The following is a 19,145-nucleotide window of genomic DNA, read 5'->3' on the forward strand; positions in this document are numbered from 1 at the left end:
AACATTTTTGTTCATTGAAATAAAACTGAAATATAAAATTAGATAAGATTAGAAATGCAGCTATGGCGACTACATGGAATAAGGCTGTTACTAAAAAACGAAAACTGAAATAAAAATTCATTATAAATGTTTAAAACAAACAAAATCTAAAAAATGACAAAAACATACAACAAAATTACTAATATTTAAACAACATTAAAATAAATTAATAAAAACTAATTTAAAATATTAATAAATGTTATGTTAGTAATTAGTAATAAATTAGTAATACTAAAATAACACAAAATAGTACAAAATATCAAATGTCATGTGTTTGACCTGTAATATAAACATACTGTATATTTATTTTACATTTTCTTTTAAATAAATCCACCCTCTCTAGTAAAAAAAAAGTGTGACAAGATCTTGCCTAATGCTTACAACTGACAAAATTATGTTGATTTTGGATATTTTCTTGTCATTAGACATATGCCAGTGGGGAACTGACTTCATACATGCATTCAAAACCATCTTGAGTTCAGCTGGTTAAATGTCATATGCAAAAAAAAAAAAAAAAAAAACAAAACAGGAAAAGTTGCTAGAGTTGTTCATTTTGTGGCTTCCTAAAGCAGTATCTGTTTATATAGCCTCAAAAACAAACATTCCAGTGTCCAGAAGCTCCACAGACTGTACACTAAGTCAACGACTGGATGTTCAGCGTACATATTCAACAATCAATAGAGGTATTCAGTAATGGGGGCGTGAGAAACACGCAAATGCAGCTGTGTCCAGTTAGCTTTCTAGAGCTCTGCTGGATGCATGGACAATCATCAGAAGTCTCCGCCTCCCAGTGTGTGATGGCTTCTCAGGTCTGTCTGGTCCTCAATGCGTTGGGTTCTCTGAGCTCTCTGAGTTCTCAGGGGCTGGCTGTAGGGCTGGGTTACACCTCTCTCATTCCTCCCCTCAGGTCCCAGCCACTGTGTTTTTTCCCCCTGTCCTGGGCAGCGCGCACACTCACATCCACACACCTTTCTTTTCCCTGGATCCACCATCCTGGGCTGAGAAGCCAGGAGAGAGGGTGGCAAGGTTTGGAGAAACCGTTGGGCCGACTGGTTTTTAAATAGCGATTCTTCACCATGGATAGATTCTTGATCATCTTCAGAAGCCTGGTCCTGTTGCAGGTGCTCTGCTTGGCCTTATCGCAAGTGGTGAGTTTGGCTGCGGTTATCTACTTTTTCTTGGTGCTGGATGATCTTGGGAATGAGGCCATGCATCTTGGAGAACATGTTATGGATTGAGATGTGATTCACTGTGGATTGGACTGGATTGTCAGTCAAAATGCCAATAGATAAAGTTCATTTTGATGAAATTCATGTAATTAGTTCATTAGTTTGATAACAGTTTGACCTGTATATTGGAGACTTTTGATCCTCAAAGTTGCAAGACTTTTGAATTTTTTGATCTTCTGAAAGTTTACCCGAGTGGATAATATTGATTTCTACAACATGCAGATACAAGAGGCCTGCTAACTTCAGTCAGTGTTATCTTTTGATTCTGAAAAAATGTAAACAATTCAGATCAGTAAATGAAATGAATAAATGGAAAGCTGCTGAATAAAATATGAAGCGAGGAGAAAGGAGAAGGTAGAAAAGGAGAGACTACAAAGAGACCATTGAAAATACACTGCTGCCAGAAGCTGCTATTCAAACAGACAGAACCTGAAACTTTTCTCAGCAGAATAGCACATACTTGTCAGATTTAGAAGGACCACCTTAGCCCAATGCTTGCATGCAGCTCATATGCATAAAATGCAATAGATTAAATGAAAGTGCATTCATTTTTATTCAACCACCTTATCAAGTAATGCATTGAAAAACAGATGCATCTTTGATGCTGAATGGGGGAGGGTCTGTGTAAACCTTCCCAGCCTTTCTTTTCCCACCCCGGATACCCTGATTGCACAGCTTCTGCTTTTAATTTATTTTTCATCATAAACCTTGTTCTATATCAAATTTGAGCAAGTAAACATGTCTGAGGCAGTGTTGTTATCGTTAACTAAAACTAATAAAAGTATTTTGAGTAATTGAAATAAAGCTGAAATTAAATAAAACCTTCAGTTAAAAAACTTAACCAAAAAAAAAAAATGTGGCCTAAGCAACTAAGACTAACTAAAATGAAAAACTAAGACTAACTAAAAAAATCACATAAACAAAAGCATGTAAAATAAATACTAAAATTGAAAATATATCAAAATATTCATAAATACTAGTATAGTATTATAAATAATAATAAAATTATACTAGTCTGAGGTCCCAACAAGCATTATCAAACAATATAGGCTGTATTTGTTTGTTTATTCTCCACAGTTAGACTTGGATGCTAAAGGAATTCACCTAATTTTGTAAATTGCCAGAAATGTAGCTAATTACCATATGAATATAAATTAATAATACGACAACATGAATTAATTCTTAACATACATTTGGCTAGTTATGTGGAATTAAATATAGAATGCTGTTTAGAAGCATTTGTCAGTGCATATCAGTAAACAGCCTTTAGTAAGGATTAAACAGAAACTGTTTTAATGTGTTTTATTTTAGACCGGTCCACCCGGACCGCAGGGCCCCCCTGGTCCCTCTGGCCCCGCTGGAACTCCCGGTGCCGACGGCATTGATGTGAGTATTGGAGTATCGAGCTGGTACAAAGACAGGCATTGTGCACCTTGTTTCATGAGCCCTGTATTCATCTGCACTACCAAAATCTTGCCAACAGAGGGCGCAAGAAATAAAAATAATCAGACAGAAAGGTTCTGTTAGCGGTTGCCTCTTTCCCATACTGAGAGAGTGCTAGATGTTGGTTATTTGATACAGTTGTGGCCTAGGCTGGATTCAGTATAAAGACACTCAGCAGGATAAACAGGCCCGACTGATCCATTGCATATCAAAAACAGAAACAGAATCCCCCACGTTCCTTCATAAGCTCTATTATTTCAGGATATTTCGATTTTATAACCATAAACAGTGATAAATGCATACATATATTCATCAACACTTATAGTGGTTATTGTATATAGAATTCTGACACAAACTCAAAATACTGTAAATCTGACCTTATAAAGAGGTCAGGGTGGAGAAGAAGCTTGTTTGAAGAAGCTTATACACATCTTTTTATTTTACATTTTATTTACCTATGCTAACATGCTACATTTAGCAGAGCCCACGAGAATTTTGAGGTTATGTTTAGGAAGTTCATGAAATACTGTACTGTACTTTAATGTGTTTTAGTGTATGTTGTCAATCAATCAATATAAGCCACTGGATTAATTTAATTGTATTATTTAATTTTATTTTGCTGTTAGTGATTTGTCTCCATACTTTATATTGGCACTGTCTGCTCTCTCCCAGTTCTCTGTGCTCATGTTTTTTCTCTGATTTACAGGGTGAAAAGGGTCCTCCTGGACCTCTTGGACCAGCAGTAAGTAGTAACCACAGCTGATATTTATATATTTACACTACCATATGAAAGTCATACTCAAATAACTGAGAGTATTTGTCATGTGTGAACCACTTTACAGGGTCAAAAGGGAGAGCCAGGTGAGCCTGGTCCGGATGGATCTCCCGGGGATGATGGCATTGATGTAAGTAACACCTACAATTAAGGAATTACAATTATGGACTTTCATACGGTTATACATCAGTCATAATTTAGTTGGGACAAAAAAAAAACTATTTCTTCCTAAGTTATTTGGAGGTGAATAATAACGTACATTTCAGCATCCTGTCTCAAGTTTTCATATAATTAAAAAACAAAGCAAACCTGGAGCTCATTTTGAATGATTACATTTGTTTTATAATGAACAATGGCATTTGAAATCATGTTCTGGTGAAGGTTATTCACACCTCTACTCTAAAGTGCTGGCATGAGACTGAGAAAGGAGATGTAAGTCCTAGACTTTCTCAGTCACATGCTAGGAAGCAAACATTCCTAATTGGATTTTCTGGTTAATCTGCTCTGGAATGCCAATCCCTGTTTTTTTCTCCCACTAGATTGTGAATCTGAGGACCTATCTATGTATTTTTTAAATGTTTTGGTACTGAATGAGAATATGCACATGGATCTTCACATATTACTGTAAATGTTCTGCTTATAAATGACCTGCTTAACTCTTCGCATCACCTTAGAGGTGCTAACATGACCCAGTGAATGATTCCATATAAATAATTACTGCCTGAGTATAATTCAGTAGGCTTGTTTTTCTCTGTCTCCAGGGTTTGATTGGGGCTAAGGGTGAGAGGGGCCCTCGTGGTAATCCTGGACCAAAGGTCAGGAAATAATATTTTCTTTTCTTTATGGATGCAGAGTGCACACAATGTATATTCATGTGGATCATCATTTGGCCAACAAACATACATAAAATATCAGTTAATATTTAACAAATGGTAATAGAGGACAGCAACTGAAAACAATATTATGAATAACATGAATATTATGTCTGCATATTGAGGATATTATGAATAATATATAATCTTTTCAGTCAATGTTATTCAAAAAGTGTATAATGAATGGAATCTAATTTCGTATTATGTTTTATTGATTTTCACAGGGTCAGCCAGGGCCTGGTGGACCACCAGGGCGGCCTGTAAGTATAAAATAATATGTTATGAATTTGTTGAACAATAAAAATAATGGTGTAAGACCACCACTTGCAGTTACTCCTGCGGTTCAACAGGTGATGTTGTAATACAAAAATAGTAAAATTCCCGATTTTTGGAGTTTGAGTATTTCTACAGATGCAATAAACTGTATTCCAGTATTAATGGACTACATTCGAGATCTGTTACTAATAATGTTTTTTTTTCTTTTTACCTTCAGGGACCTGGACTGTCTGGACTTCCTGTAAGTAACCCAGTTCATAAATAATTTTGTTTTGCTTCCTTTGCCTTTCCTTCCTATTTTACTTAGGGCCCACACACTGATGGCTGTTATATAAAACCAATTTGGTTTGCTTTTGTCCCATGCCGTTTCAGTGAGAATGATTGGTGCTCTTATCTGTTTGCTTAAAACATTTTGCATGTGCTAAAGGCAAAACCTTCTGAAACATTATGGGATCTTAGCCCACTGAGGTTTTGTCTGTTCTAGATACAACAGCATACTCTTATTAGTGTATTAGATTAATAAACATGTATCTCATTTCACTGTTCATTATCTCATTACAGGGAGCAGCAGGCCCCATTGGGCTTCCTGGACAAATTGGGTCTACTGGGCCAAAGGTGGGTCTCACTCAAATATATTTTCATAATAACATGACAGTATATACATCTTTCATGGTTAAGAATGCTGTTCATGCTTAACCTTTGTTACTAGCTAAGACTGTAGTTTTGAATATTTTTAATTATTAAAAAAAAAAAACATCACTCAGCAAACCAATGTAATTAAAAGGATCACTGAACTGATGCCTACTTGAACTCAAATCTCTCATTCCATAGGGGGACATGGGAAGTCCTGGAGGTCCAGGATTACCCGGACCTCCTGGAAAGCCAGTAAGTCACAGAATGATTCATTTAATTCACTTTGAAATGTAGTCTTCTCAAATCAAACTGCAAAATCCAATTCTCTGTACAAAGCTGTAGGGCTGATAATAATTCAGCGTCAGAACAGTGTAAAATGACATCTCATCTCAGAACTACTGCAATTCTAGGCACACATTTTATTTCATTTTATGCGAAGGCATCCATTTGGGATCTGCTTCAGAGCCGTATTACTTCATAATAAACTCTCCAAACATAACTTTTCCTTCCCAGCCACCTACATTTATATCATCTTTCTCAGTGTTCCTTATCTTTATTTTTTTTTCATTTTCAGGGTCCACCAGGAAAGTTTTTGGGTCTAGAGGAAGGCAGTGCTGACTTCCAGGTAAGGTGACAGTTTCACTCCCAAACCATGATGTGCCACAACTGAATTCCCAAGTAGATTTCCGGAAAGGAAAAGAAAAGAAAAGAAAAGAAAAGAAAAGAAAAGAAAAGAAAAGAAAAGAAAAGAAAAGAAAAGAACAGAAAAGAATAGAAAAATAAAGCCTTAACCCACATTAGCTAGCTTGAAAAAAGAATTATAAAACTTGATTTCAAATAAAAAAAATAGTATTTGGAGGTACAAATTTATAAGAGAACAAATAATCTGCACATGATCAAACAGCAACATTGTACAAATTTGCAAACAGTAGGACTACCAAATAAAACTAATGAAAATAACTGCTTAATACATTTTAATTAGGCTTTTTCACTTGTTTTTTTCCCAATAAAAATATATTTTAAAAATCCTTGAAATCCCTCAAATACTCAGAACCAAACTTTCTCTGTATTTGGTTTCCTCTCAGAGTTTGCCGTTAGACCTTACACACCCCTTATTGATCTCAGTGTTCATAGATTTTCCTAATGAGCTTCATTAAATGGGTGCCATCAAAGGCTTCTGCCCATTAGCACCTCTCTGGATCAAGAAGCAGATCGGGTCCCAGGGCTGTAATCTGCAGTCAGCCTGCCAGGAGTCTGCTCAGCACTGGAGGATCACGTGGCAGACTGCGTGACTGCTTCTCTGGCCTGTATTGCCCAGCTGGCGCCCTGTTCTGTCTGGATCAATCCTTTTCATCAATTTACTGTAATTAGAGGGCTGGTGGAATGAGATCTAGTAATAAATAAATAAATAAATAAATAAAAATCCAAGGAATGTTTCACTCAGCTAAACAGATCTGACAGGGATTGTTTAGCCTATGTGATCTGGAATGTTGCGCTTTTTTAATCCGATGTTGCTGATGTGTGTTCTAGTGTCCAACCAACTGTCCACCTGGGCCGAAAGGTCCTCAGGGCCTACAGGGAGTGAAGGTCAGTAAGTTAACATTTAATATTTTTCTCAAATTTCTTTGTTGTGAGTTAATACGACTCAAGCCTATGGTTAAAGGGCATTTCAAAGGCCTGCAACCACTTTCCCCATGACTGCATTCACAAAATAGGCAACAAACAAACAAACAAACTAAGATTAAATGTTACTCTAGCAAGTCTTTCCATTATGACTGTACAAGTGTTTTGTTGTGTACATGAAATGATGAGTTGACCAATCAGCATTTGAAAAATATTTTACAAAATGGCAGAATTTAATGAGTGATCATGAAATTATTTTCCTCACAGGGACATAAAGGTCGCTCTGGGGTATTGGGAGATCCAGGAAGCATTGGAAAAGTGGTATGTTTTTCTTTACGATGATGCTTGTAATAATAATAATAACTCTTTACAATAATATTCCATTTCATAATATTGCTTAACTACACTAACATGAACTAACAATGTGCTTCTAATGCATTAATCCTAATGTAATGTTGCTTATGAACCTGAGCTAGAAAGATCAAACAATGAAAATGTATAGTTTTATTAAAAAACATTAACAAAGAACTACTGTAACAAATGAAATGCTCATTGTTGGTTATTATTAGTCAATAATGTATTAACTGATGTTAACTAATGGAACATTTGTAAATATTATTATTTATTATTATTATTATTAGTTGTAATAGTAGTAGCATTAATAATAATAATAATAATAATCAAAAATGTTAATTTGAAAATCCTTTTGTTATTTTGTTGGCCTGGCTTCATACTAAACGTTGTGATTGTTCTATTCAAGTAACAAATGGTGTGTACACTGTGTAACCACAGAGGGGCGCATGTGAGCACCTTTTTGAATGATGAAATGACATGAAATGCGTCCCTTTTCAACTTTAAACTTCATTAATCTCATATCATAGTGTGTGACATGCAGAGAACAACAAACATACTGATTGGTTGGTAAGGCTAAATAAACAATGTTTATTATTAAGCATCCAGATCATGCTTTGAGGTGCCCCAGGATTATGTGTTAATGAAGCCCCTCAAGGCATATAACTGCCTCTAATCTGAGTCTGAGTCACAGACAGAACACATTGACCCGGATGAAAGGAAAAAGGGGGCCGGCAGGTACTGAGAAGCTACTGTGCTGTGAATTAATCAGACTTAATGAGCCCCACAAGGACATTAGAATGGACTACAGCGACAGAGCGGCTTTACCCATAATGCAGAGCACGACTATCCAAGCTCAAGTCTTTGGGAAGTGCAGACTTTGAGATTGACTATCAAATTCAGAACTCACATATCTGAAGTGCATAATCAAAATTGTCATATATTTTAAAAAATAATGTTAGCAAGAAGGCCAAAGTGACAAACCACATAATATCCAAAAATAAAAGCGGACTTTTTTTTTTTTTCTTCAGAATGGAAGTGTCTGATTCATCCTTGTATTCTCATCCTCAGGGTGTAAAGGGTGAAGTGGGCATCTCCGGTGAACAAGGAATACCAGGCCCTCCAGTAATGTATTTATTTCTGTTTTGGTTTGACTTTAGACATTTTATAATTTAAGCCTCTGTTGCTGTTACATCATGGCAAGTAATTGTAGCAGTATCTTTTATGAAGGTCCTATAGGAGATCACCTGTGGAATAAAATATGTATGCTTCTCTCTACCACAATAACTTTAGGGTCCACAGGGTCTGAGAGGGTATCCAGGAATGGTGGGGCCCAAAGGCGAGACGGTGAGTCATAGTTCCAAAAATATTACTCGGTATCTCTTTATGGATACATAAAATATGATTTTGACTGGTCTGTATAGAGATATATAAAGGGATAGGTGCCAGCTTCACCTATGTTTTTTTGTTATTTGTTTTTAATAAACTGTAATAAAATAAGATGTTAGATGGAAAACTTACAGTAAAAAAAAAAAAAAAAAAAAAAAAAACCTTAATTAGAAATATAACTGAAATAAAATAAGTTTAAGCTGAAGTGGCAAATTAATAAAAAAGCTGAACAGACATATTAAAAAGCACAAAATTATTAAAACTTAAAATTAAGACTGAAAATCTAAAAATAAAATCTATTTCAAAATGTTAATACATAAATAATAATTAGTTAACAGAGGGGAATAGTCAATCTGCCTCAGGGTTGAAGACAGATAATACACATTTAGCATATCTATAACTGAGGCTGGGTGGTTTTGGTCCATTAAATCTGTGGCTAATTTTATTACACAGTCTTTGTGTGTGAGATGAGACAATAATCTTGCCAGGCGGTTTTAAATATAAGTGCATATAGCTTATTTTAGCTTCCCCACAGAATTATGCGTACGGGTTGATTTGCATGTGTTTTATTATATTCTGAAAAAACCCCAGTGGAACGCAAACAAACATTGCACAACTTCAATTGCATTTGTAAGACAGCAAATCTCCACTGACTGAATTTTTATAACTTTGTTTTACAATCTGTAAAAACTTAAAAGTGATTCATAACCTCTGTGACAGGGACCACGTGGTTATAAAGGAATTTCAGGACCAATCGGCATCCCTGGACGCCCTGTAAGTCGGCAAGACTTGTTTGAATACATTTCATTTTCATAACAGAGCAAAAAAAAGGTCAAAATTATAATCTTATGGTGCATTGCAGGGTGAAGAGGGACCCCAAGGACCACCTGGAGAGCCTGGCGACAAAGGCGACATAGTAAGTATTAGTAATATTATTCACATCTATTCATCCCGCCATTAATTTGTCCTTCTACATGTTAATTTATCAAACTTTTACTGTTGTTCTTGTAGGGAGAGCGTGGAGTACGAGGGCCTCAGGGAGTGGTCGGAAAGAAGGGAGGAAACGTAAGTAAAAAGCTAGCTAATTTAAATGCAATTTAAAATACGTCTCCTAAATTTATGCTCTTAATCTTGTGATTAATGTCCATTGTCAGGGTCTTCCAGGAATTGATGGAAAAGATGGTACTCCTGGCATCCCAGGAATAAAGGTATGGATGGCTCTTTTTCAGCTCTTAAATCAATTCCCACAGAAGCCATCATTATTCAAGAAGACACATGACATATGTAAAGTATAATGCACATTTAGACAGGATGAACAAGTCTTCTTTCATCCCGAAGGGCTTTATTTTATCAATGTCTATGACTGGTTAACTGTTCATGATCCTGATTATTACACGCCCAATTACTAATTAAAAAAATTGCAAAGCCTTGTTCTTGCCATGCAGACATTTCTGAGCGTTTATCCCGTGTTTGATTTCCTGTTGCCGACCTGGACTGTTTACCCGTTTATGAAAGAACTCTGCCTGCCTAATCTGACTCTGCCTGCCTTGCTGATCGGTTTTGTTATCTGTCTGCCGCCTGCCCAGACCTCTAGCCCGAACTCTGTTTATGATTCTGCCCTGCCTACGTGATTGACTTATGCTTGTATGACTATTCTTGTGTGATAATAAAGCTGAACATGGATCTTAAAGACACTGCCTCCTCGTTACAGATCTGCAAGGCAGGCAGAGTTAGATTAGGCAGGCAGAGTTCTTTCATAAACGGGTAAACAGTCCAGGTCAGCAACAGGAAATCAAACATGGGATAACCGCTCAGAAATGTCTACATGGCAAGAACAAGACTTGGCAATGAGAGCAAGGGTGGAGATTAAATAGACCAGTCAATGGGGAACACCTGTGCAGGTAATTAGTCTCAGAGACGGGGTGTGATGGGAAATTAAGTCCGAATGACAGAGTTAATACTCAGGTGAGGGTTCCCTCTGGTGGTGATCGGAGGGAGCCACAGAGGCTGAGTTCGTGACATCTACACTCTAAAAAATGGTGTTATACAGCACTAAAAATGGTTATTTGGTTATAGGGGAACCACTTTTGGTGCTTCAGTGCAAATCTTGGTGCTTCAGTGGTTCTTCACTGGTTCTTTGGCATGACTAAGGGGCTGTACCGCTACCGTATACAGAAACTGTCAAGCTCCTGTATGGTTCTTCAGCGGTTCTTTGGGGTGATTAAGGTGCTATATAGCACCACTGCCGTACAAAGAACCTGTAAAGCCCCTTTAAAGGTTCTTTACGAGCCAAAGAACCACTGTTGGTGATGTTTAGCACCATTTTTGTTGAAGAAATCCAATGCAATATGGCACCTCTTATGGTTCTACATAGCACCATTTGACAAAGGTGCTGTATAGCACCTTTAAAGATATTAAAGATATATATATTTTTAGAGTGTGTATATATACAGTATATATATATTTTATTTATGAATACTGCACTGTCTTGTACTTTTTTTAGGGAGCTACAGGACAAAATGGAAGACCTGGAGCCCCTGGTCTTCAGGGAGACGCTGTAAGTAGAATTTTAAATTTCATTATCCTTTCTATATCATATATACAGTAATTGTCAGCATTAGATGTGCAAGGAACCCTTTCCCATCTTCCTCACATCTGTCCATTGTCTTCCATTTGTTAAACGAGGGTGATTAAAGATAAAAAAGTAAAAGTTTAGTGTATTTTCTGCCTACAGTCACAGTGTGACATTCTTGCCCTGACTATTTTGGAGCCTAAACCACCTTGAAATTGCTCCCGCTATTAACTATTCATCATCATCAAACATGACTCTCCTGGTGACTTGGGGTAATGGAGCATGCTGGTTATGATACAAACCATCACAACGTACCTGCGCAAGCCATAATACAGGCACCCTCAGTAACAGGATGAGTTATTGCAGCCTTGCTCTGATATCAGCACAGAGGACAGACATGAAGGAGGTCTGCAGGGGTCACTGCATTCATTCTTCATGCAATTCTTCATATTTCTTAGGGTTTGCCTGGTATGCCTGGAGCCAAGGGTGGAATTGGAGTTAAGGTGAGATCATGCAGGTATTTTATGAATGCCTACATGGTTTTTGTGGAACCATAGTTTTTGGATGTCTGTTGATACTATACTATCCATTAGTGCTTCATTCTGCCCTTCAACAATTAATTTGTTCTTTTGAGTTTAGGGTGAGACAGGACCCCGAGGTTTGATGGGAATGCAAGGTTCTCCAGGACCTCAAGTATGTTACATCATTCAAGGTCAGTTTTACGCATAATCCCCAAACTTTTTCTGGCTTCTCATTATGTTTCCTATTCTTTCAGGGAGAGCCTGGTCCTCCAGGTGAAGCTGGCATGGAGGGAGTCCCGGGACCAAAGGTCAGTGGCCATCCTCATTAACAAATCATTTCATTAACATTGAAGGAAACGCTCTTTTCTTAAATTTTCACTTCTTGTCCAATAGGGTGACAGGGGCGAAAGAGGACCAGTTGGGCCTCCTGGTATTGTTGGCTTGCCTGTAAGTTTCTTTATTATTTTTTAGACATTTAATTATATATGATTATTTTTCTGCTATAATCAGGGTTCCCAGGGTAAAAAACCCAGGAAATATTGGGTAATTGTTCAAATAAATTTCAACAAGAACTACAAACAAATTTCCTTTCAAACCTTTACTGGTCTTCTCTGTTATACCTGCAGGGCAGTAAGGGAGAGAGGGGACCCATGGGCGTCCCAGGTGCTCAGGGTCTAACTGGAACTAAGGGTGACAAGGTTTGTGACCATATAAACACAGTAATTAAAACACAGTCTTCCTGTTAAAACTGATAGAGTGATGAGGTTTGACCACATGGGGGCAGTCTTCACTCGTGATTTGACTCTTTTCACTAGAGGACATCTATGCACTTAGATAATTAATATCCATGTTTCCAAATAATACCCCTCAATTCAGTATGAAATATGATCTTAAGAACACTTTAATGTTTGTTGTCCTTTAATCTACAATATCCTTGCCGTTTAATACATTGAATATTGTCAGTAAAAGCCAGTTGATTTAATGTGCTCGGAGAGTTTATGGTAAAATAGGATATTACCAACAATAAATTCCCTGCGCCTCACCCATTAGAGCTGACACTGAGAGATATCTGATGTACAATTGAATCTCCTCACAGGGATTCCAAGGCAAAGTGGGATCAAAGGGAGACGTTGTGAGTATACCCTCAGATAAATACATACACGTATTTATGGAGTGAAATAGAAACCATACATCACAGTCCACATCATAAAAGATAACGACTGAAGGTGACATTGATGGATCTCACCTGCTTCTTTCACAGGGTGATCCTGGTGTAGAGGGATTGGCTGGGGAGAAAGGAGAGAAGGTAAATAAGGCTGTAGTCGGATACATTTATTTAATAGATTGGTTCCAGAGGACTTCTGTTCATCTTAAAATTGCATTCTCTCCATCTAACAGGGACAATCTGGGGAGCCTGGACCTAAGGGACAGGTAAGGACAGAGTGAAGAACACTGATAATGCTAGGTGAAATACATAATTTAGTTAGATCCAGCTTTTTTAGTTTGTCTTACAATGGTGAAGGACATGTCAAAGGTGTTAGCTTTTTATTTTAAAATACTGTATGCTGTCCCAGTTTTATGAGCACATTTAAACAAGCCCTCTGACATGTTAACTTTTGCCCTAAACAATGGTGTGAGATAAGGGCAGGACTACTTTTTACTACAAATGACGATTAACACAATTAAATTTAAATGATTAAAAATCATGTTTGTTAACTGAAATAAAGTTGAAATCACATAAAATATAAATATTACATGCATGAAAACTTAAAATGAAAAAAAAAACTAAAATGAAAATATGAAACTGAATAACTGAACTAAAAACGAACTGAAATAAAATAGAACAAGTTGGCTGACTGAAATAAAAGTCAAAATACTAAAACTGAAATAAATATATATGAAATCTAAATTCTAGAAATATTAAACTAATAAAAATGACAAAAGCACATAAAAATGACTAATATGTACTGTAAGCTAAAAAAACATTTTTTTAAATATTAATAAATATAGTCAATACAATTATGAATTAAATATTAAACTAAACTTTATTAAGTTTAAAAACGGCTTACAAATAATGCTAATATAACACTGGTTTATGGGGCATGTTCAGGAAACCTGTTCGGAAACAATCATCAATATGAGTTTGCTTAAACGTATGATTCCTCTGGCCAACAATTTGACATGCAACAAGGTTTGTGCTACCAGACTAATGATTTAAATGGCTATAAGTTATAAAATAAATATAAAATATAGACTATAAAATGTGCAAAAGTAATTATGTAAATTATTAATAATTGTTAATGGTAACACTTTAGAATAGGGGCCAATTCTCACTATTAACTAGTTGCTTATTAGCATACCTATTATGAACATATTGGCTGTTTATTAGTACTTATAAAGCACATATTCTGCACGACCATATTCTACATCTCTAATCCTACCCAATGCCTAAATTTACGTAAACAACAATCTTTGAATTATAAAAGAAATTAAGGCAAATGTAGTTAATGGTTTGTTAATAGCGAGAATCTGACCTTAAAATAAATGGTGACCTTTTTATTTTATGTAGTATATATACAGTATTTTATGCAAAACTGATAAAAAATATCAAGTATCACTTATATTTACATTATTTTTGCTATTCCATTTTGTACCACTAGTGGTAAAGAAATTACATATTTCACCTTTAAAATTATTCTTGTTTCATCTGCATTATCATCTTATAAAACAACCAATAGTGATCCCAGTTTCATTATTTCCTTAATTACTGCCTCCTCTATCAACAGCAAGGTGTGACCGGCGATCAAGGGCACAACGGCCCTACCGGAGATCCCGGTAAACCAGGAGACCAGGGTCCTGCAGGCTTATCTGGTTCACGTGGCCTGCATGGAGAAAGAGGAGTTCCAGGGATGCCAGGAATACAAGGACCACCTGTGAGTGTTGAATAGCATCAACAATGCCCAATAACCATTTCCATCACAGAATTCCCAACCTACATCCCCCAACAAATAATTATGTTTACCAGAGAACAGCATTTTTGCCTCCAATACAACAAAGCCAAAGTGTTACACCAGCCAGACAGGTTGCAGTAGCATGCAGTGATCAGCTCAATAGAGAAACACTTGCAGAAAATAATAAGAACTCTTAGTGGTGAGGAAGACACTTTCTCTTTCACCCTTTTAAAGGCATAGTTCATCAGAAAATGAAATCGTTTACTCTCCATCATGTTGTCCCAAATCCAAATGGAGATGTTTAGCTTCCTGACCTGCTCTTTTTTAAAATAATGAACAGCTGTGGTCCCTATTTACTTTCATTATATGTGACCTTGGACCACAAAACCAGTCTTAAGTCGCTGGGGTATATTTGTAGCAATAGCCAAAAATACATTGTATGGGTCAAAAAAAATATTTTATGCCAAAAATCATTAGGATATTAAGTAAAGATCATGTTCCATGAAGATATATTGTAAATTGCCTACCGTAAATATATCAAAACTAATCTTTAATTAGTCATATGCATTGCTAAGGGCTTCATTGTGATTTTTTTTTTTTTGCACCATCAGATTCCAGATTTTCAAATAGTTGTATCTCGGCCAAATATTGTCCTATCCTAACAAACCATGCATCAATGGAAAGCTTACAGATGATGTTTAAATATCAATAATAAAAAAAAAATCCCTTATGACTGGTTTTGTGGTCCTTGGTCACACATGGAAAAGAGGAGCTTGGACATTTTTCTAAGTAACTTATTTTGTGTTCTGTACAGAAAAGAAAGTCAAACAGGTTTGGAATGAGAATAAATGGTGACAAAATGTTCAATTTTTTGGGTGTGCGAATTGGCAAAGTGTGTTTTCCTCATTCTTATGATTTTGTTTTCAGGGTCGTGATGCTACAGATCAACACATCATTGACGTGGTCCTGAAGATGCTTCAAGGTGAGTAGCAATCATTGTTCTTTCTGTAAATGGCTGCGATCCAAATTGGCTGCAATCAGTGTGTCAGGAAGAGGGCAGCTGTAATCTATTGAGCTAGATCTACACAGTACTTTTCATCCACTGAAATGTATTAACGTGCATCATCACTCCTCAGGGACAGCTTTCCTGCCAAACACCGCCATTTATCAGCTGTTCAAAATTGACTTGCACAGTTCTGTTTTCTCAGGGATTGTCGGTCTCTGCTCTCTGGCCTTCTATTTTGCAAGAGAGATATGTCCTGAACCAGCTCATGATAACCTCTGTTGGCTCCCACCATTTCACAATGTAATCCCTCAGCCTTTCAGCATGAGATTGCAAACATACCTTCACTTGTACATACCCACACACTCACCTGAACTGAGGTGAAGCATACCTCTCTCGTTCCCCATTGGAAAATCGATTAGATGTGGAGATTTGGTCACTGTGACACATTGAGAACTGGTCAACAGATGAATATCCACCTCTGGATTGTTATCTTAATGATATTTACCCAATGTTGCAGGACACCCGGTGAGATGTGACTGTGTGCTAAGCTAAGGTTCAACATTATTTGCAGGCATTCTTTTCGGGGTTGACCACCTCCATCACGCATTTTCGTATATTCCACTGTGCTGCTCTTTCACTGCTGTTCTATGTAAACATGAGCTAGATGGATGTGATTGACCTCTGCGATCATGTTTAGCCTCTTTTGCAGTATTGCACATAAGGGGCTGTTCACACAGAATACGTTTTTCCATTCCACTCTTCTACTTTCCCGTTGTTTTTCTATGTAAACAGGCTAGACAGACATATTTGAATATTGGGTTCATGTTTTTTGCAACATTTTCAACTTTTAAAAAACATGTTTCAAGGACCTGCGCTTTCCCACATTTCACTGCCCTCGTCTTATATTTTTCAAAGCAAATGCGTGTTCATGGTCCTCAACACAGCATTCTAAAAACATAGAGCTCAAGTTAAAAGAACTCACATTTTTACATTTCATTGTTTTTCTATTTAAACATGCAATAGATAGATATGTTTGACCGCTGTGCTTTAGCCTCGCTCCTTTGCAGCTTCTTGCGCATGAGGAGCTTCACACAGAAAATGTTTTTCCACTCCATTGTACTGCTTTTCTGTTGTTTTTCTATGTAAACACGTGCCAGATGAATGCTTGATCGTTGCTCTTATGTCACTCAAGATATGCCACTCAAGATAAAATAAGCAAAAATTTTAAGAAAAGTATCTCAAGTCACTCATTTTTTCCCCCAGTCCTCTGCAGTCTCTAGACCTTGCATTTTTAAATTCCACTGCCCTGCATCTGAAGTTTTTACATTTCACTGAGCTACTTTTCCATAGTTATTCTATTTATGTTTGTGATAAATGGACGTTTGACTGCTGCGATCATGTCTTTTTCAGTATCGCACAAGACATGGCATTCTAAAAACCCAACGCTTAAGTAAAAAAAACAATAATAAAAAATGTGTTTGCAGCATCTTGCACATGACATGATGTTCTAAAAACATGTTCTGCATGAATGACCATTTACTGTATCTGAACGTAATCATTTTATATTGAACTTGCATTCTTCTGACAGAGAAGTTAGCAGCTGTAGCGGTGAGCGCTAAGAGAGCTGTGCTGGGTGGAGCAGGTGTGATGGGACCTCCAGGTCCTCCAGGACCACCTGGACCTCCAGGATCTCAGGGTCCTCATGGACTGCCAGGCGGCCGTGGCATTCCTGGCATGATCGGGGGCCCAGGCCAGATAGGAAACACTGGCCTTAAAGGTTAAAAAACATTCTAAATATAGATCTTGCTCTTGAGAAAATACTGTAAGTCAAGCCTCATTACTGTAAACATCATCCCCATGTTTCTATTTTGCAGGGAAGAGGGGTGCAAAGGGAGAGAGAGGAGATCTTGGACGACCACATCCTGGCCAACCGGGACCACCTGGATTGCCAGGTAAATTCAAAGTCCACCTGTATACTCCGAGTTGTCCAAAGGGAAAGTGGTTTACTCAGCGGCCCATCCTGTTTTCTCACAGGTCCTCCAGGTCTTGATGGTGCTGCACGTGACGGTAGGCCAGGCGAGCGAGGACCCCAGGGTGCAGCGGGTGAGCCAGGCCGTCCTGGAAAAGCTGGTTCTCCTGGTCTTCCTGGATTTTGTGAAGCAGCTGCATGTTTGGCAGCATCCGTCTACACTTCTCCCAGATTACAAGAGGCGGGAACAGTCAAGGGCCCATCCACTTAAATCAAGCCCTCTACTGGGGCATAAGAACATCTGGGAGAGAAAGAAAGAGTCAGAAAGAAACAAAAGGGGGAGAAGCATGGAAAGAGGGGCACACAGGCCTTCTCTTCAGTGGACACATTGTGAGGGGGGAGGGAACAGCTGCTGCTTGATATTGTGAACTTTTGTATGTATTAGGATTGTTTATATATGACTTGACATCTACGGAAAGGAAGTGTTAAGTTGGCAATGTCAGCCGCTGCTGCTCTGTCCAACCTCACAGTACAGAGAAATGTGAGAACATTGCCAGTGACATCACTGATGACATCATCATCGTGCGCCCTGGACTAGAAGAACTGTGAGAATGACATTCAAAACAAAGGTGCTGTTTTTTTTTTTTACATAAAACTACTATTTGTTTTATGCATCTGATCCACACTCCTAAAAGATAAAGGATGATGGTGAGATTTTTACATGCCAGGAAATTCCCCTATAATTAAACCAATAAAAAGTATTCAAAGCTACTTTATTAATAGATTCATTTACCTTGTGCTTCAGTGAACATCTTCCCCGGCTCGAGCTGATACCTCATGTGTACATTATGTCCCTGTTTTGTATTGTTCCTGTCTCCCCCATGAAGCAGTGCCTTTGATCTGCTCTTCTAGGTGAGATGGCAACGTGCTCCCATTAACTTTATCCTCGATTCCATGCTGTAAATCTTTGTAAATGTGTATTAATTTTGTATGGACAGCGTGGGTTTAGAATATAAAACTGATCCAGAGTTAATGAATTTAATCAGCATTCAGGATCAAACTCCAAACAAAGCTCAGACTTTCTGGTGAATTACAAACCTGTATGCCACTTTGAACATACTGTGTGTTATGTGCTTAGAAAAGAACTGATTATCTTCATTAACAGACTATTTATTGTTCTTTTTTGGCTCGTCTGTAAACACTCCAAGTTTTCTTGCCTGATTGTTCAGATTTACCCCAATCAATAAAGAGGACCGTTTTGTAAAACTCAATGTTCTTCTGTATCGTGAACATCTGAGAGGAACAATGATTTTAACTTTTGAAGAACTTATTTTCTCTCCTCTGGACCTCAAACTTCTTTTTAGTTTTAATAAAATGTATTCATTTTGATGTCTTGTCCGTGATAAAGTAGCAAGCATTAAATGTACATGAACACTATCTAATCATAAAGCCTTGATTGGCGTTACTTTTTTTCTAAGCAAAAGAAACAACCTTTA

The 19,145-nt window shown here is 37.3% G+C and overlaps 1 protein-coding gene across 1 annotated transcript; it reads left to right on the top strand.

Moving 5' to 3' along the window:
* Positions 1 to 266: 266 nt before the first annotated feature.
* col9a2 (procollagen, type IX, alpha 2) lies at positions 267 to 19,144 on the top strand. The gene is made up of 32 exons (XM_079441464.1): positions 267 to 1,187; positions 2,580 to 2,654; positions 3,418 to 3,453; positions 3,554 to 3,616; positions 4,248 to 4,301; positions 4,583 to 4,618; positions 4,852 to 4,875; positions 5,196 to 5,249; positions 5,466 to 5,519; positions 5,842 to 5,892; positions 6,798 to 6,854; positions 7,158 to 7,211; positions 8,313 to 8,366; positions 8,535 to 8,588; positions 9,351 to 9,404; positions 9,493 to 9,546; positions 9,642 to 9,695; positions 9,785 to 9,838; positions 11,134 to 11,187; positions 11,661 to 11,705; positions 11,842 to 11,895; positions 11,978 to 12,031; positions 12,117 to 12,170; positions 12,350 to 12,421; positions 12,820 to 12,855; positions 12,985 to 13,029; positions 13,122 to 13,154; positions 14,510 to 14,656; positions 15,602 to 15,656; positions 17,269 to 17,457; positions 17,555 to 17,632; positions 17,715 to 19,144. The coding sequence occupies exons 1-32, from the start codon at positions 1,116 to 1,118 to the stop codon at positions 17,918 to 17,920; spliced, it is 2,076 nt and encodes a 691-aa protein (XP_079297590.1). The 5' UTR covers positions 267 to 1,115; the 3' UTR covers positions 17,921 to 19,144.
* The last annotated feature ends 1 nt before the right edge of the window (position 19,145 follows it).

Source organism: Barbus barbus (genome assembly GCF_936440315.1).
Source record: "Barbus barbus genome assembly, chromosome: 19".
NCBI lineage: Eukaryota > Metazoa > Chordata > Actinopteri > Cypriniformes > Cyprinidae > Barbus > Barbus barbus.